This window comes from Schistocerca serialis, chromosome 5, assembly GCF_023864345.2.
Source record: "Schistocerca serialis cubense isolate TAMUIC-IGC-003099 chromosome 5, iqSchSeri2.2, whole genome shotgun sequence".
NCBI classification, from domain to species: Eukaryota; Metazoa; Arthropoda; class Insecta; order Orthoptera; family Acrididae; genus Schistocerca; species Schistocerca serialis.
In genome coordinates this window covers 663,683,122-663,700,184 of record NC_064642.1, presented here as the reverse complement: position 1 = coordinate 663,700,184, position 17,063 = coordinate 663,683,122, and the positions used below count along the sequence as shown (strand labels likewise).

Sequence of the window (17,063 nt, the reverse complement as noted above, 5' to 3'; positions counted from 1 at the left end):
ATTGATGTCTGAAATACTCCTCTGTGATACAGACAAGGGGGAGATTAGGTCAGTAATTGAATCACTGAAGACTAAGGACTCTCATGGATATGATGGAGTGCCCAGCAGAATAGTTAAGTACTGTGCTACACATGTTTGTCCCGTACTTAGCCATATTTGTAATTTTTCCTTTAGGAATGGTCAGTTTCCTGAACGATTAAACTACTCAGTAGTAAGACCGCTTTATGAAAAGGGAGAAAAGGATAATGTAGACAATTTTAGACCTGTTTCTGTGCCATCAGTGTTTGCTAAACTTATTGAAAAGAATGTGTATATAAGGTTAATTGATCATTTTGTATCACACGATTTGCTGTCAAATGTACAGTTCGGCTTTAGAAGTCGTTTAACGACTGAAAATGCTATTTTCTGTTTCCTCTGTGAGGTACTGGATGGGTTAAACAAAAGGTTTCAAACACATGGCATATATTTTGATTTAAATAAGGCTTTTGATTGTGTTGATCACAAAATATTGCTCCAGAAGCTGGACCATTATGGAATATGGGGAGTAACTCACAAGGTCATTATTCACATTGTTGAGAATTGCTGTGATGTCGGGCCTGAGTGGGGTACAGTCAAGTGAGGAGTGCCCCAGGGATCAGTGTTAGGGCCACTCTTGTTCCTTATTTATATAAATGATATACCCTCTAGTATTACAGGTAACTCTCACGTTTGCTGATGACTCTAGCTTGGTACTAAAGGATAATGTGTTCAATAATGGCATGGTTGCAAATAGTGTAGTACATGACCTAAGGCCGGTGTGGCCATGCGGTTCTAGGCGCTTCAGTTTCGAACCGCGTGACCGCTATGGTCGCAGGTTCGAATCCTGCCTCGGGCATGGATGTGTGTGATGTCCTTAGGTTAGTTAGGTTTAAGTAGTTCTAGCTTATAGGGGGCTGATGACCACAGATGTTAATTCCCATAGTGCTCAGAGCCATTTGAAATCATGACTTAAGTTAATGGCTTGTAGAAACCAAACCAACGCTAAATCACAGCAAGAATAAGTTTTTACAGTTTCTGACTGACAGTTCAACAAAACCTGACGTTTTAATTTCACAGAATGGCCATGTGATTAGTGAAATTGAACAGTTCGAATTTCTGGGTGCTCAGATAGATAGTAAACTGTCATGAAAAGCCCACGTTCAGGATCTTGTTCAAAGACTTAGATGCTGCCATTTTTTACTATTCGAATGGTATCTGAAGTGAGTGACAGGAAAAATTTTCTACTTTGCTTATTTTCATTCGCTTATGTCGTATGGTACTACATTTTGGGGTAACTCTTCCCATTCTAAAAGGATATTTTTGATTCAGAAATTGGCTGTTCGGGCATTAAGTGGTGTAAGTTCACGAACCTATTGTCGATCCCTGTCCACGAGTCTGGGTATTTTGACATTGGCCTCCCGATGTATATATATTCCTTACTGTCATTTGTTGTTAAAATATTAGCCTATTCCCAAGAATAAGCAGCTCTCAATCAGTTAATACCCGGCAGATATCAGACCTGCTTAACTCTGGTGCAGAAAGGTGTGCAGTATACTGCTGCATCCATTTTCAATAAGCTACCGCTCGAATTCAAATTTTAGCAGTAATCGACGCCCTTTCAAATCGAAACTGAAGAGTTTCCTCATGGGTAACTAATATTCTGTCGAAGAGTTTCTTGAAAAATTTCTTGAAAAATTTATTTATGGATTGACATTTTTCGGGTTCATAAACATTTTATTTTTGTCTGTTATTACTTGTAAGTTGTAATTACGTGTACTGACATGTTCCATGGCCTTGCTCCTCAATTTGGTTCTACGGAACCTGACGTGTAAATAAATAAAAAAACTACGGAGGAGTTGATATGGATGACAGATTACCACGTCACCGGACAAATTTGCTCGTGATAGGTTTGAAGGACGATCTGGCCAATCCGGACGAATGATTCAGCAACTCAGAGCACCCAACATGAATCCAGTCGACCATATATGCGGCATAATCTAAAGTTTAGTTCGTGCACAATATTGGATGACTGTAGATGCAGCGTATATCATTATTCCTACAGTGGATTTTCAAGGACTTGTTAAGTGCGGGCAAAAGTAGGTCCGACACGATATTTAGAAATATCCCAATGACTTTCGTCCCGTCAGTGTATACGTCAAGGAAAAATCCATCGACTGGTTGATGACTGACACCCGAAGTTTCAGTCTTGTGGTATGGCACCCAATAAACCACCGAGGCAATCTTCGATATCTGACGTGGTAGATATTGTAACGGACAGTGGATCTCGCACACCAACAGGATGACGTCGCTTGTAGTGGTAGAAATTAGTGTATGATAATAAACTGTTACTAGCTCCAGCTCCAAAACATTACTTGTGTTAGATGTGACTTCTCAGATACTTAGCGACAGTTATGGCGTATCCCGCATGTCGTACGACTTGGCAACATACGGCATTAGAGGGTGCGACAGTTATTTTGTGCGGGTTGCGTTACTATGGAAAACAAAGCAGCACGTACCAGTGTGCGCTCTATACTGTTGTGCAGCTTCCGATCACCGAGCCACCAGAAGATGTCTGGCGGTGTCTCCCCGTCCACAGCGCGGCACGTGATCTCGTAGCCGAGGCCTGCGGTCAGTGGCTGCTCGATGTTAATCAGGATGCTGGCTGGCTTCGACCCGTCTGCAACACCGCACAAAATTGACCCTGACAGGCAATATTTCTCGGGGAATACCCTACTCTCTATTGTGCTATTATGTACCGTTCTCGAAATGACTCTCAAACGGAGCGGTGATTCCCCCGTATCATAAGCAGTGTTGGGGGATCAAAAGGGACGCGTCCTCGCTTTATTTAAGACAGTTAATTTATCTTACTTACATCACAAATATTTATTCATGGACATCATTTTTGCATATATTAGAAAGCGAAACATCATTTTAGTCGGAAAGTAACTCAAAATAAGTTGCAACAGTAAAAAAAAATTTATGTGACCCTTATAACAGTGATGTGAAATGAAAGATAAAAATTTACCCTGCTACAAAAATTTATATTGCTACAAGAGGAACACAGTGTGTGAAAAATGGATGGAATACAATGAACGTAACATATGCACTGTTACACAGTTTTCCGCCAGTGCTTAATATTCAACCAAGTTCTTCTCTCCACACGCTTCACACATCTGTGAAAGACAAGTTTGGCAGACTGGACTACTGCAGTAGGTACAGTATGGGTTTGTCTTTCTCTTGCTGGCACGGCAACACAGAGCAGTTTCATCTTCACTAATATAAGAAGACTCACTTTCATCACTTGCATCGGCACCTTTATCTTCGTCTAACATTTTCACCGCAATTCCAAAAATTTGTATCAAACGCTGACATACGTGAATCAGAGCCCGCAGTCAGAGCAAAAAGAACAATAAATGAATGTAGTACAGGACAATTAAAATTATTTGTAGTGGATAATTAAATTTTGACCATAAAAGATGCAGAAATGCTTACGGGGTCATGAGGTCAACAACGGCACCACCCAAATTTTACAGCCTGGCCCTGAGAAGGCGGACGAGTTGGTCGGTTATCAACTGCCGACCAGTTATGTAGAACCATCAATAACAGAATGACCAAAATAGGAAGAAGTATTGGTATCACCTGCAACTATATCCAACTTAATGTAGGCAAAAGGATAAATATTTTGTCTACATTATGTTGTATGCAGTTGCAGATGACAAACTGTAAAGAAAACAGACACTATAGAAACGTAATACTGCAGGAAAACCACACCATGTGGCGAGAAGGTGTGAATACACAATTTTGTGTGCTCTTCAAAAGTCTGTAACTACGATTTGCGAACTAATATTTTCATGTATATAAACAGTAAAGAACATTCCTTATGTTAGCAGCAATAAAATAAAAAACTCACTGATGATGCTGCAACTGCAGTGGAACATGTCTGGAGCAAAAAACAATATTGTCTTTTGCTAAAGGCGGGCTCCACCAGAAAACATATGTTATTGTTATAGCAAACTCAGACAAAAGAGCTTCAACCTCAAGATGATTAGTGCTTTACAATTTCGATCAACTTTCCAAAATTTAAGGGAACAGAGTTTGTCGTTTTCACGTCCATCAAATTATATAGAAGGCTTCGAGTGTGAATGAGGCATGTTCAATTTCATCCGAGTGATTTCTCCTGGCCCATGCTGGTACTTTGGTCAGAGTTTCTGTCTTCCTATGAGCTCCCACAACATTCGACTATATAATTTGCTCTAGACTCCTGCAAACTACCAAAGGGGAGAATTGTGCTCTCTTATAGATAAGTGCGTCGATTCCCTGGGCGGAGAATTCTCGATAAATATGAACTAGAAAATATATTGGACTGTAAAATGTATTAGTTCCACATCCGGAGAGATAGAATATAAAACAGAAATACCATCTGCTCTCAGCAGATGAAGACTCCCAGATTCAGAGCTAGTAGGAAAACGTACATTTCAAGTTTAACGTATGTTATTAACAACTATAATTTGCTCTACGAAAAAAAAGAAAAAGAGAATATGAAAGCGATGCACCACGAAGGAATTATAGGAATGGAACGCAGTCGGTTGATGTGACGTATATGTTCAGACACACAAATGATTATAATTTCAGAAAACTTGAATGATTTCTTTAAGAAAAGGAACTTCACAAATTGAGTAAGTCAGTAGCAAGTTGGTCCACCTCTGGTCCATATGCAAGCACTTATTTGGCTTGGCATTTATCGATGGAATTCTTGGATGTCATTCTGAGGGATATCGCACCAAAATATGTGCAGTTGGTGCAACAGACCGTTAAAATCCCAAGCTGGTTGGAAGGCCCAGCCCATTAAGCTCCAAACGTTCTCAGTTGGGAAGAAACTCGGCGACTTTACTGTCCTAAGCAGGATTTACTAAGCAGGAAGACAAGCAAAAGGAACTCAAGTCATGTGGGGACAGACATTAGCTCTCTCAAATCTAAGCCGATGACATATGCCACATAGGGCAACAAAACAGAGCTCAGAACATCGTTGCTGTACCACTGTGCTACAGCGGATGATAAACAACGTGGTCCTGATGTGAAAAGAAATGTCGAAACTATCCATTACCCCTGGTTGTCGGGCCACATGGCAGGCAATATCCAGGTTGGTATACCGTCGCTATCTGGGGCGGCTCCAGACTCGTCGTCGCTGGCCTTCGGGCTCACCTCGAGGCGGGACTGATCAGTGAAGACAAATTCACTACAGGCATTGAGAATCTACGCCAAAGACGTATCTGCATACCAACCTGCCTGTCGCACAGCATGTGGCCCGACACCTAGGAATGATGGTTTGGGGTATCATTTGCTTTCATAGTAGAACCACTTTAATTGTCAACGGCGGCTGCCTCACAGGACAGCGGTACGTCCACGACAGTTTACTCTCCATGGAAAGCCATCCTAGACTTACATTTCAGCAAGACGGTGTTCGGCTTTACATTACGACAGTTTCTACTGCTTGTCATCGTGCATGCCAAGCCCTAACTTGGCAAGCAAGGTTCCCCGATACCTCCAGAAATGAGACCTTTTGAGCATTACGGACAAGACCCTCCGAAGTAACTCGGGATTTTTACGATCTAACGCAACAGTTGGACAGAATTTACACGATATCCCTCAGGAGCATATGCAAAAACTCTGTAAGTCAGTGCCAAGCCCAATAACGGCTTGCTTAAGCGCCATAGCTGGAGAAACGCGTTATTGTCATGCTCAGTTAGTGAAGCTCCTTGCCTTGAATAAATAATCTAATTTTTCTGAAATTGTAAAAATTTGTTTGTGTGTACATGAACATCATATTTACCGATTGCCGTCCTAGTCGGATAATTCTTTTGTTTGCGTCTTTTTTGTTTGTCTTAGAGTGTATATTCAATAGATATTTACTTATTAGATTAAGGTACACGATAGACCACTTTTGAACGTACCGTATCATATAGTTGTTTCAAACTATATAAAGATGGCAAACCTTACGTTTACTGGAAGGTGTTCGTTTTTTAATTCATATTAGAATGTTTTCCTGTAGACAATATCTAGATAAACTGATTCACTGGAGAATAGTGCTTAAATTTGATTTAACTGCTGCCTCTTTACGACAGATGTTTCACTTATATTTCATTTGCGGCTTAAATATTTCTGATTCAAACAAAGAAGGAATCATCGGAGCCAAGTGCATATACCTGTTGTTATATTCATTTAATACTACATATTATGTCTTTCTATGATCTCCAAGGTTGAAATAAGTAGTAAACGATAACTTTCTCTGTCCCACTGAATGATATTCCAAACGAATCCTTACACAAACGCGTCACCAAAAATTATTTAACTTGACCCTCTCTCCAGTATTAAACAACGGCCATTATTATGAGAACCGTCTCTGAAATGTGTTCCTTTCTGATGGAATGCAGATGGTTCTGTAGATATCTGTAAGCAGACTGAGCTGTAAAACTTTGTGAGCGTTATCATAAAATACTGTAACACGAGAAAATTCCCTTTTCTGGACTCTGCGGCCTCGTTAGAGCAACATTTCTCAAATTAGAGTTGGAATCACGCATATGACAATTATCTGAAATTTAAATGTACCGTTACTGTGTCCATTCTACACAGACACAGAATATGTAACGAATGTACGGAATTCAACTGTAATTAGTTCTGTAAACTGAGTTTTGTAAAACTCATTTCGCTCTGTTGCTCCATGAACTTCGAAGCGCAGTAGACAATACGTCCAAAGTTGATATCATGTTTCACTTTCGAAAAGGATTCGATGCAATTTTCTGCCGTCGTTTCATGAATTAAACTCGAGTTTGCTGAGTATCCGAGAAATTCACGCCTGCTTTCAGGTCTTCCTTGCAGACAGCATTCAGTTGGCTGTTGGTGTTGCGTTGTGTATCATGTAGCGATTTATTATTGAAAATCTGAGACCATACGTGACAACATACTACTTTCACCCCACCAACTGACCTTGACAGGAAAGACAAAAGAACTGTAGCTCATGCAGTCGATCTTGTTTCTCACCAATTGTGATTCCAACACGGAAGGTAGCAGAGCGTAGTGCTACCAGAAGTACTCTCCACCACGCACCATAAGGGGATTTGTGACGTATAGATATAGACATATGATACGCTACGAATTTGCTTACAGGACTATGTCACATCATCCGTGTGACAGCTGTGTTGACGAAGGACGAGAAAATTCACATTAAAAAAAAATACTGAACTACTAGATACTAAATCATATGGATGCCAAATATCGTAATAAATAAACCATGTTGATTCAAAATGGACCAATAAATTATGAAATACAGGACAGGCATGTTCATAGATGCCCATTTAGATAATGCCGTATCCAGTAATGGATAATCCCTTTAAAAAATCTTTAAAAAGGTAAAACACTAAGCAACAGATGATCAAAAGCATTCTGGTCCCCACTGAAGGATGTACCTGTACATTCATCTTCATTTCACTAGCATATATTTCAACATGATCGCCTAATGATGGCCGCGTCCATTGCATTCGACAAGCCGCACGTCCCTCCTACGTCGTGCCAGATGGAGACCACCTCAGAAAGTTCCGTCTTTGTTGACTGGTTACCGCTTTGGTGAAACTACGGTCCCCGAGCTGGATCTGGTGAGAGCCGACAGACCTCTGCAACTGTTAGCTCTAGACATGCTTCAGCCCGTATCTCGTTGATGGCACAAACCCCCCCCCCCCCCCACCCCACAAAAAAATCACTGAATCTCATGGTGTGCATCGTGCCTCATGGTGTGAATGCCTGTGTAACTATTAATGGGAAGCCAGCAGCATCTCAGTTTGTACAAGGCTCGGCCTGTAATCAGGGACTGGGTGAACTCTTGTGGCACTGGTACTCATGTAAGGCGAAAGAAGCTAATTACCTTTTAAGAATACTCTCTTAGTGGACGGAGTGTGCCAAAGGATAGCATGTAAATACCCAGCCGAACAACAGCATGCATCACGGCAGCCTTCCTAAATGTGATCCTAAAAATGTAAGGAATTGTTAGACTAAATGGCCACAGTGATGTCAAACGCTTTCCTGATTGTTGAAAGGGGCTACGACCTCATTTACGCGGTATCTCCATTCTATATACAAAAAGTTAGACCGTACTGCATGTTGAGTACAACATAGTACAAAATGAAAAGGAAAGGTGGGCAACTATCGTCGTAGAAAACATGGACAGGAGCAGAATGGTAACTGAACATGTTAACGCTGTAGACAGAAGATTTACGTAACTTATATTTGTCCACTTACACGAAGACATGTTACAAATAACGCAGAAGAAACAGAGCCCAGCTTATACGGTAGCATCAAGGATATAGCGTCCCACAGTGAAGTGGCTCCAAGCGCTGTCGCCGGCCGTCCTATATTGCGGCAGCAGAGAGCGCTCATAGTCCACAAAATGGTTCAAATGGCTCTAAGCACTATGAGACTTAACATCTGAGGTCATCAGTCCCCTAAAACTTAGAACTACTTAAACCTAACCAACCTAAGGACATCACACATATCCATGTCCGAGGCAGGTTTCGAACCTGCGACCGTAACAGCAGCGCGGTTCCGGACTGAAGCGCCTAGAACCGCTCGGCCACACGTAGTCCACAGCTGCTGGAGATGTGGCACAGTGAGTGCTCATCATTGTTTCTGCCATATATCTTGCGAGCGCTATCGGCGTCTAACAGAAGCTTGCCTTTCCATTACCATCTGTAAAACGCCAGTGGACTGGTATTAAAATGTGATATCGCACTGAAAGAGAGAGACTCTGAAACGGTACGTTTTTGGTCTACACAGTGACTTTTGAAAAAGACGGTTTCATATCTCCGACAGCGTGGGATACCTGTTCCAATAATTATTCAGTTTTGAGAAAGTAGTGTCCACTCGACGGGATATTCAAGTTACAATGTGTTCATTTATTTCACGAAACAGCAACCACTTGACAGGAGGGGACTTCAAGCATCTGAACCGATTTCCCTCACCCTTCATTCTTCAGAAGCTTTCAGCGCTCATAATACGTTATGTAGCTATATATTAATCCGACCGACGTTTGAGTGATTGAAATTAATCAGTTTGGGAAACTTGTGGAGCCACAACTCGATGGAGAAATATTTTTGTACCGCAACAGGCACTGATCGCAACAGACCGTCCTTCTACTCTCACAGACTCTGCTCTATGGCTAAGGGTAGACGAGCACTACTCGAATGACCACACCTCACTTTCTGTCAGCCTCGTAGACAGAACAGAGTCATGAAGTAAACCTTCCAAACAGGTGCTCAGCAAGGAAAACTTAAACATATATAACCTGTTTGTCGATTGCTACGATGGCCTCCTAGAGAAGCTCTGCCGCTTGTACGTCTACACCAATGTCTTCAGACCATCATAGGATATGGCCTGTCCCTTGCTAGAACGGTAAGAGTCGTTGCTTAACAACGGAAGTACGCACAGCGCTGCGAAGATTGCAGCGTAGAGCAAATGCAAATACTCTAGAAGCTGTTCGGATAGCGAGACTAGGCCAGTCGAGAAGACAGAGAGCTAGGCAGAACTAATGTCAGTTCGAGTAACGACAAGGACTGTAATCCATCATCCAGAACGTGGGAACTGAACATAGAGTTAGCTACTGTTCATACACCGCTTCTGGGCTATAGTTACGGCTCGCTACGATAAATGCTGCTCTTTGCAGCTGCGTAGGAAAGACGCTAGAGTGGTTTAGAAATATCACCATGCGTCAATTGTCTTGGTTCAGAGCCTAAAATTTCACTTTTGATAACGTAACCTTACTGGAGGTGGTCATACTTGAGATGTTCTTACACTGTGCATCTGCAAGTGAGATTCATATTTTTCCATACTGACCCTAAATACGATACTACGTGGAGAAAAAGTATCATCTGATAGTTACACATGTTCTTGCTGAACATTCTGTCAATACAGGCTTCAAATACTCTTCCAGATAAATTTATTGAAGTTAGCGGTATCTTACAGGATACTGCTTTATTTACAACTGCTATCAATATTATATTCCCGAGATGAGGTGACCTGTGCACTCCTTCTTATTTGTTAACGACTTCTACATTTCCATCTAGTCCCACGTCATACTCTCCCCAATTACAACTGACACTTACGAAGATAAGGGATGGTAAGCAGGAACAGATTTTAATTTCGCCCTTGGAAAATTTGACCTCATTGTTTTTAATAACGAATACTCCCGTTTTAATTCATCTGTCTTCTGAAAATGTGTTGTTGTACATTTTAAGGACTCAATGAGGTGTCTGGGTCTCTTAACTTACAAGAAATTCTCTTGGAAGCCACATGTTTGGAGATTAAAAATAACAGATCTTGAAGTATTTGACATCAAGAAGTATGCGCATTGGTAGCTGAACAGCTATTGGTTGATCCAAGAACGCTCCTTGTGGTCAAACAAACATTCAGGCAACAAAACCAAGTGGCTCTGAGCACTATGGGACCTAACTTCTGAGGTCATCAGTCCCCTAGAACTTAGAACTACTTAAACCTAACTAACCTAAGGAAATCACACACATCCATGCCCGAAGCAGGATTCGAACCTGCAGCCGTAGCGGTCGCGCGGCTCCAGACTGTATGGCCTAGAACCGCTCGGCCACCAACATAACCAGTTAACGTCTTTGACCGACTTTACACAATGGCTCATGAGCGACAAAACCGATATACAAACAAAAGAGAATTTTGGGTATATAGGTGCACCTTGTGTTTATAAAGTGTCAAGGTTGGAGCCAAGTATTACTCGTTCTCTTCATGAAAACTAGGATAATTTTATACTTGACAGTATGCTATAAACTGTTCACTCAACATTATTTTTTATAATAAACATATTCAAAACTTAATTGATCACCTATATTTTAACGTAGTATTTACAGATGAATCCAAACCAGGGACCACTGTTGGCTTTGCCACCATGTTGCCTGACGTTATTTTCAGGACCCGTCTCTCCAGTCAGCTTAATGTATTTCATGCTGAAATCTGTGCGATTCTGAGTCCTAGGGAGATGAGACGTAAATAATGGCTGAGATCCTGACGTGTGACAATTTACTCAGCGTCTTGCAGTCCAGAATGTCAAGGACGCCCTCGTTTAGCCATAGAGATAAGGGAAAGCTCTGATTTTCTGCTGTATCCCCGGACAGGTGTTCAGTACCCCTGATAAGTGGTAACGTACCCTAACGACTGGGATCCAAGCTGCTATCCGAAATGCGATTACGGAGCGATGCCTTGCAGGGCGTGATGGATAACAAACTGCGATCATCAAGGAGGGCGTAAGGTCACGGCGAACGCCGTTCCAGCCCGTTACATGAGTTTTGGGAATAGAGTACACTGACGCACGTCTTCTCCCTCAGTTATGGATCAATGCAGGTTTTTGTGTTAGCAACGTTTCGATTACAGTTCACCTCAATATAACTGTCTGTATTTTATATAATGATGAAGGAGGCGAATACAGTGTGTTAGAAGATCTTCCTTTAATTTTACGTTGCCTTGAGATGAATGTAGCACGTGTTTTAACATTTTGTGTTGTGTCATATTTCTTCCTAGACTGTCAGGCAGAAAACATCAGCGTATACAGATGATGTTTGGTACATCCAATTAGTAAAAGACCAGCTAAAAGAAGATTTCCGAATTTGCTGATTCGTGTCTTTTCCAGTCTGGCAGTACGCCCTAAGAAACAAGCTACGTCAATAAATTACAGTTTTGTGGACTTCGGATGGACACTGTGTGCTAATATCAGAATGAGCGGGAGAAACCAAATGTGATCTTATTCAGCTTCAATGTCTCTGAATTTCATATACACTAACGGAAATAAAATTTGTACACATCTTAAGGATTTCCAATCATGTCAAGATTTATGGCTGCAACAATGAATCTTGAGTGTATGAAATGGTTACTTGTACAGTTCAATTACACTAGTGGTTCGGAGGTGCCAGATATCGACCTGTACTGAAATTTCCATATTAGCATGTGTGGTGTAGCCTCCATGGACGGCCATGCTGTTGCTGACTCCGGCATCCGGTCAATCATACAGATGGCGAATACTGCCCCGGTGTACGTTAATCCACGCCTGCTCGAACTGTTCATGTTGTTCTGTAAGACTTGTTAGTAAAGTCGTACGAATCACTTCTCATCCCATCATACGCCAAAGATGTTCGATTGGTGACAAAACCGGAGATGGTTCTTGCCTGGGAAGCTGATGCACCTCTTGTAGAGCAAGTTGAGTTTCATGGGCAGTGTGTGGGTGCCTAATACCCTTTTGGAACAATAAATCACCTTACTGCCGCAAGGACAGCAAATGCACGGGTCTAACAATGCCGATACATACTAGAAATACCAATGGTGAAACATTGTTATAGCGTTGTTGCAGCTTATTGCACCCAAGATCATTGAGGCGTGGGGTGCGGCCAGTGTGTCTTTGACGAATGCAGTCTACGAGACAGCGCCCACCGTGTGTACGTCGTACTCGCAAACGACCATCACTGGCATGGAGGCAGAATCTGCTTTCTTTGCTGAAGAGTGCATCGCGGCATTCCATCTCCCAATGTATCCTCTCACGGCACCAGTTCAGCTGTGTACGTCGATCCTGTGGCGTGAGTAGAAGCTGGACTAGAGGTGTGAGTGCCCGCAGCAACCGTGTTGACACGTCTGGCTTGACAAGCTCGCTTATCTGTGCTGCGGTAGCTGTACGATGTGCTACTGCTGGCCTTACAATAAGACGATGCTCTTGGGCGTCTGTGCTGTGTGGACGTCTAGAACCTCCTCTACGGTGTTACAATGCTCACGTAACCAGTGATACCAGCATCGTTGCACAGCTGATGCAGCACGTTCAGCTTGAGTGGCCCCCCACTCGGAAGGGTACAATTTGAGCCCTTACAAACTCGCGCATATGACTGTAGGAAGCACTAAAGTGTCTCCCTGGCATGGCTGCCTCCTTGCTTCACGCGTTTGCACCGTAGTGTGAGCATTCTCTATTAAGGGATAGATGGAAAATGGAAATGTGCGTTTGGTGTCGTTGGCCTAGAGGCCCCTTGCCGGGCAGGTCCGGCCGCCTTGGTGCAAGTCTTATTGCATTCGACGCCACATGAGCGACCTGCGCGCCAGATGAGGATGAAATGACGATGAAGACAACACATCACTTAGAGCCTGAGCGGAGAAAATAGCCGACCCAGCCGGGAATCGAACCCGGGGCCCAAGGATATCAATCCCTCACGCTGACCACGTTGTTTTTTCGATATAGTTCGTTGCGTTTGGTCTGGGCGGACGTCACAAGACATCCGTTCAAGCTGATCGTTGATTCCTTGACTCAGTTTTTTTATTACAAAGAGCACGCAGCCCTCTCACCGAACACGTTGAGCTACCGTGCCGGCATCACTCAGCTTTCGGGACGTACCGGGATGGATGGCGCTCTGGTAGCTAAACAAGTATGCTACTGGCGGACGATGTTGAAACCATTACCGGTACAACTACTATCCTGTGGTGGCATATGCCGTCATCAGATCAAAATCAATGTCCTCTCTCCAGTTGTACAATTTTTTTCCCGGCAGTATATGTTAACCAGATGTATGAAGAATTTGCGAGGGAACTGATAACTTGATGTTGAGCGCATTAATAAGCGAAACAGTCATTACAGCACCTGATTAATACTGACATTTTACGATCGTGGTGAGAGTCCGTTTTAACTACACAAGTTACTTAGTGGCTCAGTGGACAAGTGACTGAACCGAATGTTGTGGATGTTCATACCCCATAGTTCGGGAATTTTATCAATCGCCTACGGGGAAATACTGTAGCAGCAGTTCGTTAATAATACTCCAGTAAGATTGTCTATCTGTGCTGTCAAGAAAATAATATTAAATGAATAAGCTCATAAAATCGGGTGAACTTTAGGAGTTAGATTATTGCTGACAACGAGAGAGGTGAAACTCCAATGCTAGTTACACTACGTGTCGAAATGTATACATCCTGGACACAGGAGACGGGAAGGGCGTAATTCTCCATACACATTTAACGATGACTTTATTATGATTATAAGAGAGGACTTCACATAATTTCTAATAGGAAAACCATGTCAGGTAAACACCCCTTCTACGGGTAAGAAATTCACTTCCTTCCTTCGTTAGCAAATCCTTATACTACGTAACACATACTAGCAATCAGCCCTTTGTCTGCATGATGGCACGAGGTAGCCTGCAGATAACTGAAGATTTACACTTCACATGTCTTAACTGCAGCTTTCCCCACTTTAGATCAAGGAAAATATTAAAATATGATTGTGTGATTTCAGCGAAAAATTTCTTTTGACTCAACGCGAAAAATGCTGTCGTGAACCGTATTAGACCTGCCACGGTACCTCAGAGTAGTACCGAAACTACTTCCTTCATCATAGTTCCTATGAAGAACGATTGGGTTCTAATTACTAGTATCTCTTCAGCTCGAAGACTGTACCTGTTGGGACAGTAGGTAACAATATATTTGTTTGCTGGTGGATTTTGCGAAACGATATCGACAGGTTTGTGGTGCTCATTAAACACAGTATATATATGTAGGTTCATGGAACAGTATCAGTTTATCATTTGAACATTCTAATGTATTACTAACTTCTACTTTTGATATTGTACTCTGTTTCAGAGATAAGTCCCAACACAAAGGGAGCATTATTAACTGAGCTGCAGGCACGGAATGTCTTAAGTTCTATCTTTTGTCTGATGAGGTAGCTTCAGAAAAAGTTGCACAAGAGGTCAAGCTTCTATGGGGTTAATATCGTCAACGATTTCCTTTCTAACAAATTGACTACCGGAATATATAAACAGCGTTTGGGGAAGACGGTATTGAACCATTCATCCATAGATGCACATGTGTAGTCGCTTTGTTTTCCATCGTCCCTTGAAAGACAGATAACAAAACGATTCAAGCGTAGTTGTAACGGTGAATCAACGCATTTTTCCCAACTACATAATAGGCAATTTAAATGGCAAAACTAAGAAATGTAATTCCATTTTCGGGGTTCCTGTTAGCGCTTTTAATGGAAGATCTGAACATGTGCCTTCTACTTTTTAAAAATTTCGACTTTCTTCAACATTCGTATTGAAGGTGTACTTCTTGCAAATCAATCAATTATAAATATGTAAGAGATTTCAGTTTGTTGCCGTCAGATGCTAGATTCTGCATACTATATCCTCTGCTTATGCGCCTCTATCGATCAGGTTTCTATACACGCTTTGGCTGATGGCCTGAAGCACATATTATTATAGGTATCCGATAGATTAAATAACGATGGAAGGCCGTAACTAAGGACTGTCACATCACATTTGGAATTCACGGTAATGCAGTAAATTGAAAACCAGCTTTGATTCAGAATTTTAAATGGCACTACAGTAAACATACTTCGCACAGATACAACTCTCAATTGGAATGAAATGAATCCACTGTTATTGCTCTGAAAATTCAATGGAATACAGGTGGTCTCTCGATATTATGAACATAACCAATAAAAATATGTAATAAATTATCTCGTGTAGAAGAGCTTTTCCTTGAAAGCTCTTAACGGCTGTAGCTGAAGCATTTGAAATTCAGTCATCTTCATACAGTCAGATTTTCAGCAAAAACTGGTGTTAAGTATGCGAAGAGACAGTTTTGTCCGGAACACTTAGCACCTAGCCCTAGGTCAAAAATCGCTGCTGATAGGATGAAGGATCTATGGTATGTGACAGTATACTAATATCCTCTAGTTCTGTGAAAAGTTTAATCGTTAGCTCACCCTGTGCAGCGGCATTCTGTAGGGAAATCATAATCACCAAGATCACCGGGATGTGCCGAGTTGTTGCTGCTGCCCGCCGTACCATCTTATTACGGATAACTGCCATCATTTCAGACTGCAACCTGTAAAGATCGAAAAAGGTTTTATTACTTATTACTTCGTTGATAACTTTGAGCTACAAAAATAGTTACAGATGCCAGTAGTTTCGACAGTGAAGAAAGAAGTAATTGGGAAGAAACTTTGACGAACACCTCATATTGAACATATTGACAAATGTGTGAATTATATGCTTCTTACGACGTGTGATGCTGCTGCTCGCATAATTTCTCAGTATTAGACGGAGGTCATTCTCAGCGACCTATCGCTGGGTTCCTCGCGACTGAGACTGGGCCGCTCCGCTGCAGTGGTCTGCAGGCTGGACGATTAGAGCAATTGTCAGCAATCGTGCCAACTGCGCATGCGTTAAGCTGCCGCTTGCTTGAAGAATGGCGCATCATTGCTGTTTTGACGTGGGTCGTTGAGTAGGTGACGTATTTCTTCTTTTATACCGAAGTACTAACGCATGTGTGCTTTTAATAAGAAAAATATAAGGAAAATTATACATGGGTCTGCTGTGGGAAGCGACATAACATTATCAAGAAAAACATAGCCCTTAATACTCATGACGATCAGACGACAACGGTTACCAGGTAAAAATGTTATTTTTGATTTAAAACAGATTATCTGAGTGACACCCCTTTTGGAAACGTACATAAAGCAAATTACTGGTGGCTGGCAGCGAATTCTTGCAGATATTTCACAACATGTCGTGGAATAAGAACAAAATAACAAATTATGTTTTATTGGGAGCATGACGGTTTCTCTTTAAACAGTAACAGAGTAATCTGACATATAGTATCAATACGGCCAAAGTAAAAGCTACAAGCGGTATTTTGCAGTGACGATCCGGAAATGTCGAAATAGTTAATAATCAGTGAAACAGCGTAGTACGTTACGCTCACGACTATTATCAACTTCCCGCTCGACCTGTTTTCATGTTTCTTTCACTATTTTGTTACTGTGGTTCTCAGTTCGAAGACAGGTTTGACGAGTGTCCACGCTAGTCTATCATGTACAACCGTCTTCATCTTCGTACAACGACAGCACATACAAGTGTATCCGTTTGTACCTTCCTCCTGTTGTCCAGCCTTGGTTTTCCTTCATATCGTTTACTCCCTGCATTTCCCTCCATTGCCAGACTGAAGAT

The 17,063-nt window shown here is 41.9% G+C and overlaps 1 protein-coding gene across 1 annotated transcript in view; it reads right to left on the bottom strand.

Annotated features, from left to right (window-relative positions):
• The window catches only part of LOC126481503 (nephrin-like), a 123,043-nt gene extending 106,955 nt beyond the window's left edge, over positions 1-16,088 (bottom strand). The window contains exons 1-3 of the mRNA XM_050105297.1: positions 16,069-16,088; positions 15,818-15,939; positions 2,535-2,695 (exon numbers count right to left, since the gene is read on the bottom strand). Of these exons, the coding sequence (XP_049961254.1) occupies positions 2,535-2,695; positions 15,818-15,939; positions 16,069-16,082 (297 nt within the window). The 5' untranslated portion in view covers positions 16,083-16,088. The remainder of the gene's footprint in view (positions 1-2,534; positions 2,696-15,817; positions 15,940-16,068) is intronic.
• Between the last annotated feature and the right edge of the window lie 975 nt (positions 16,089-17,063).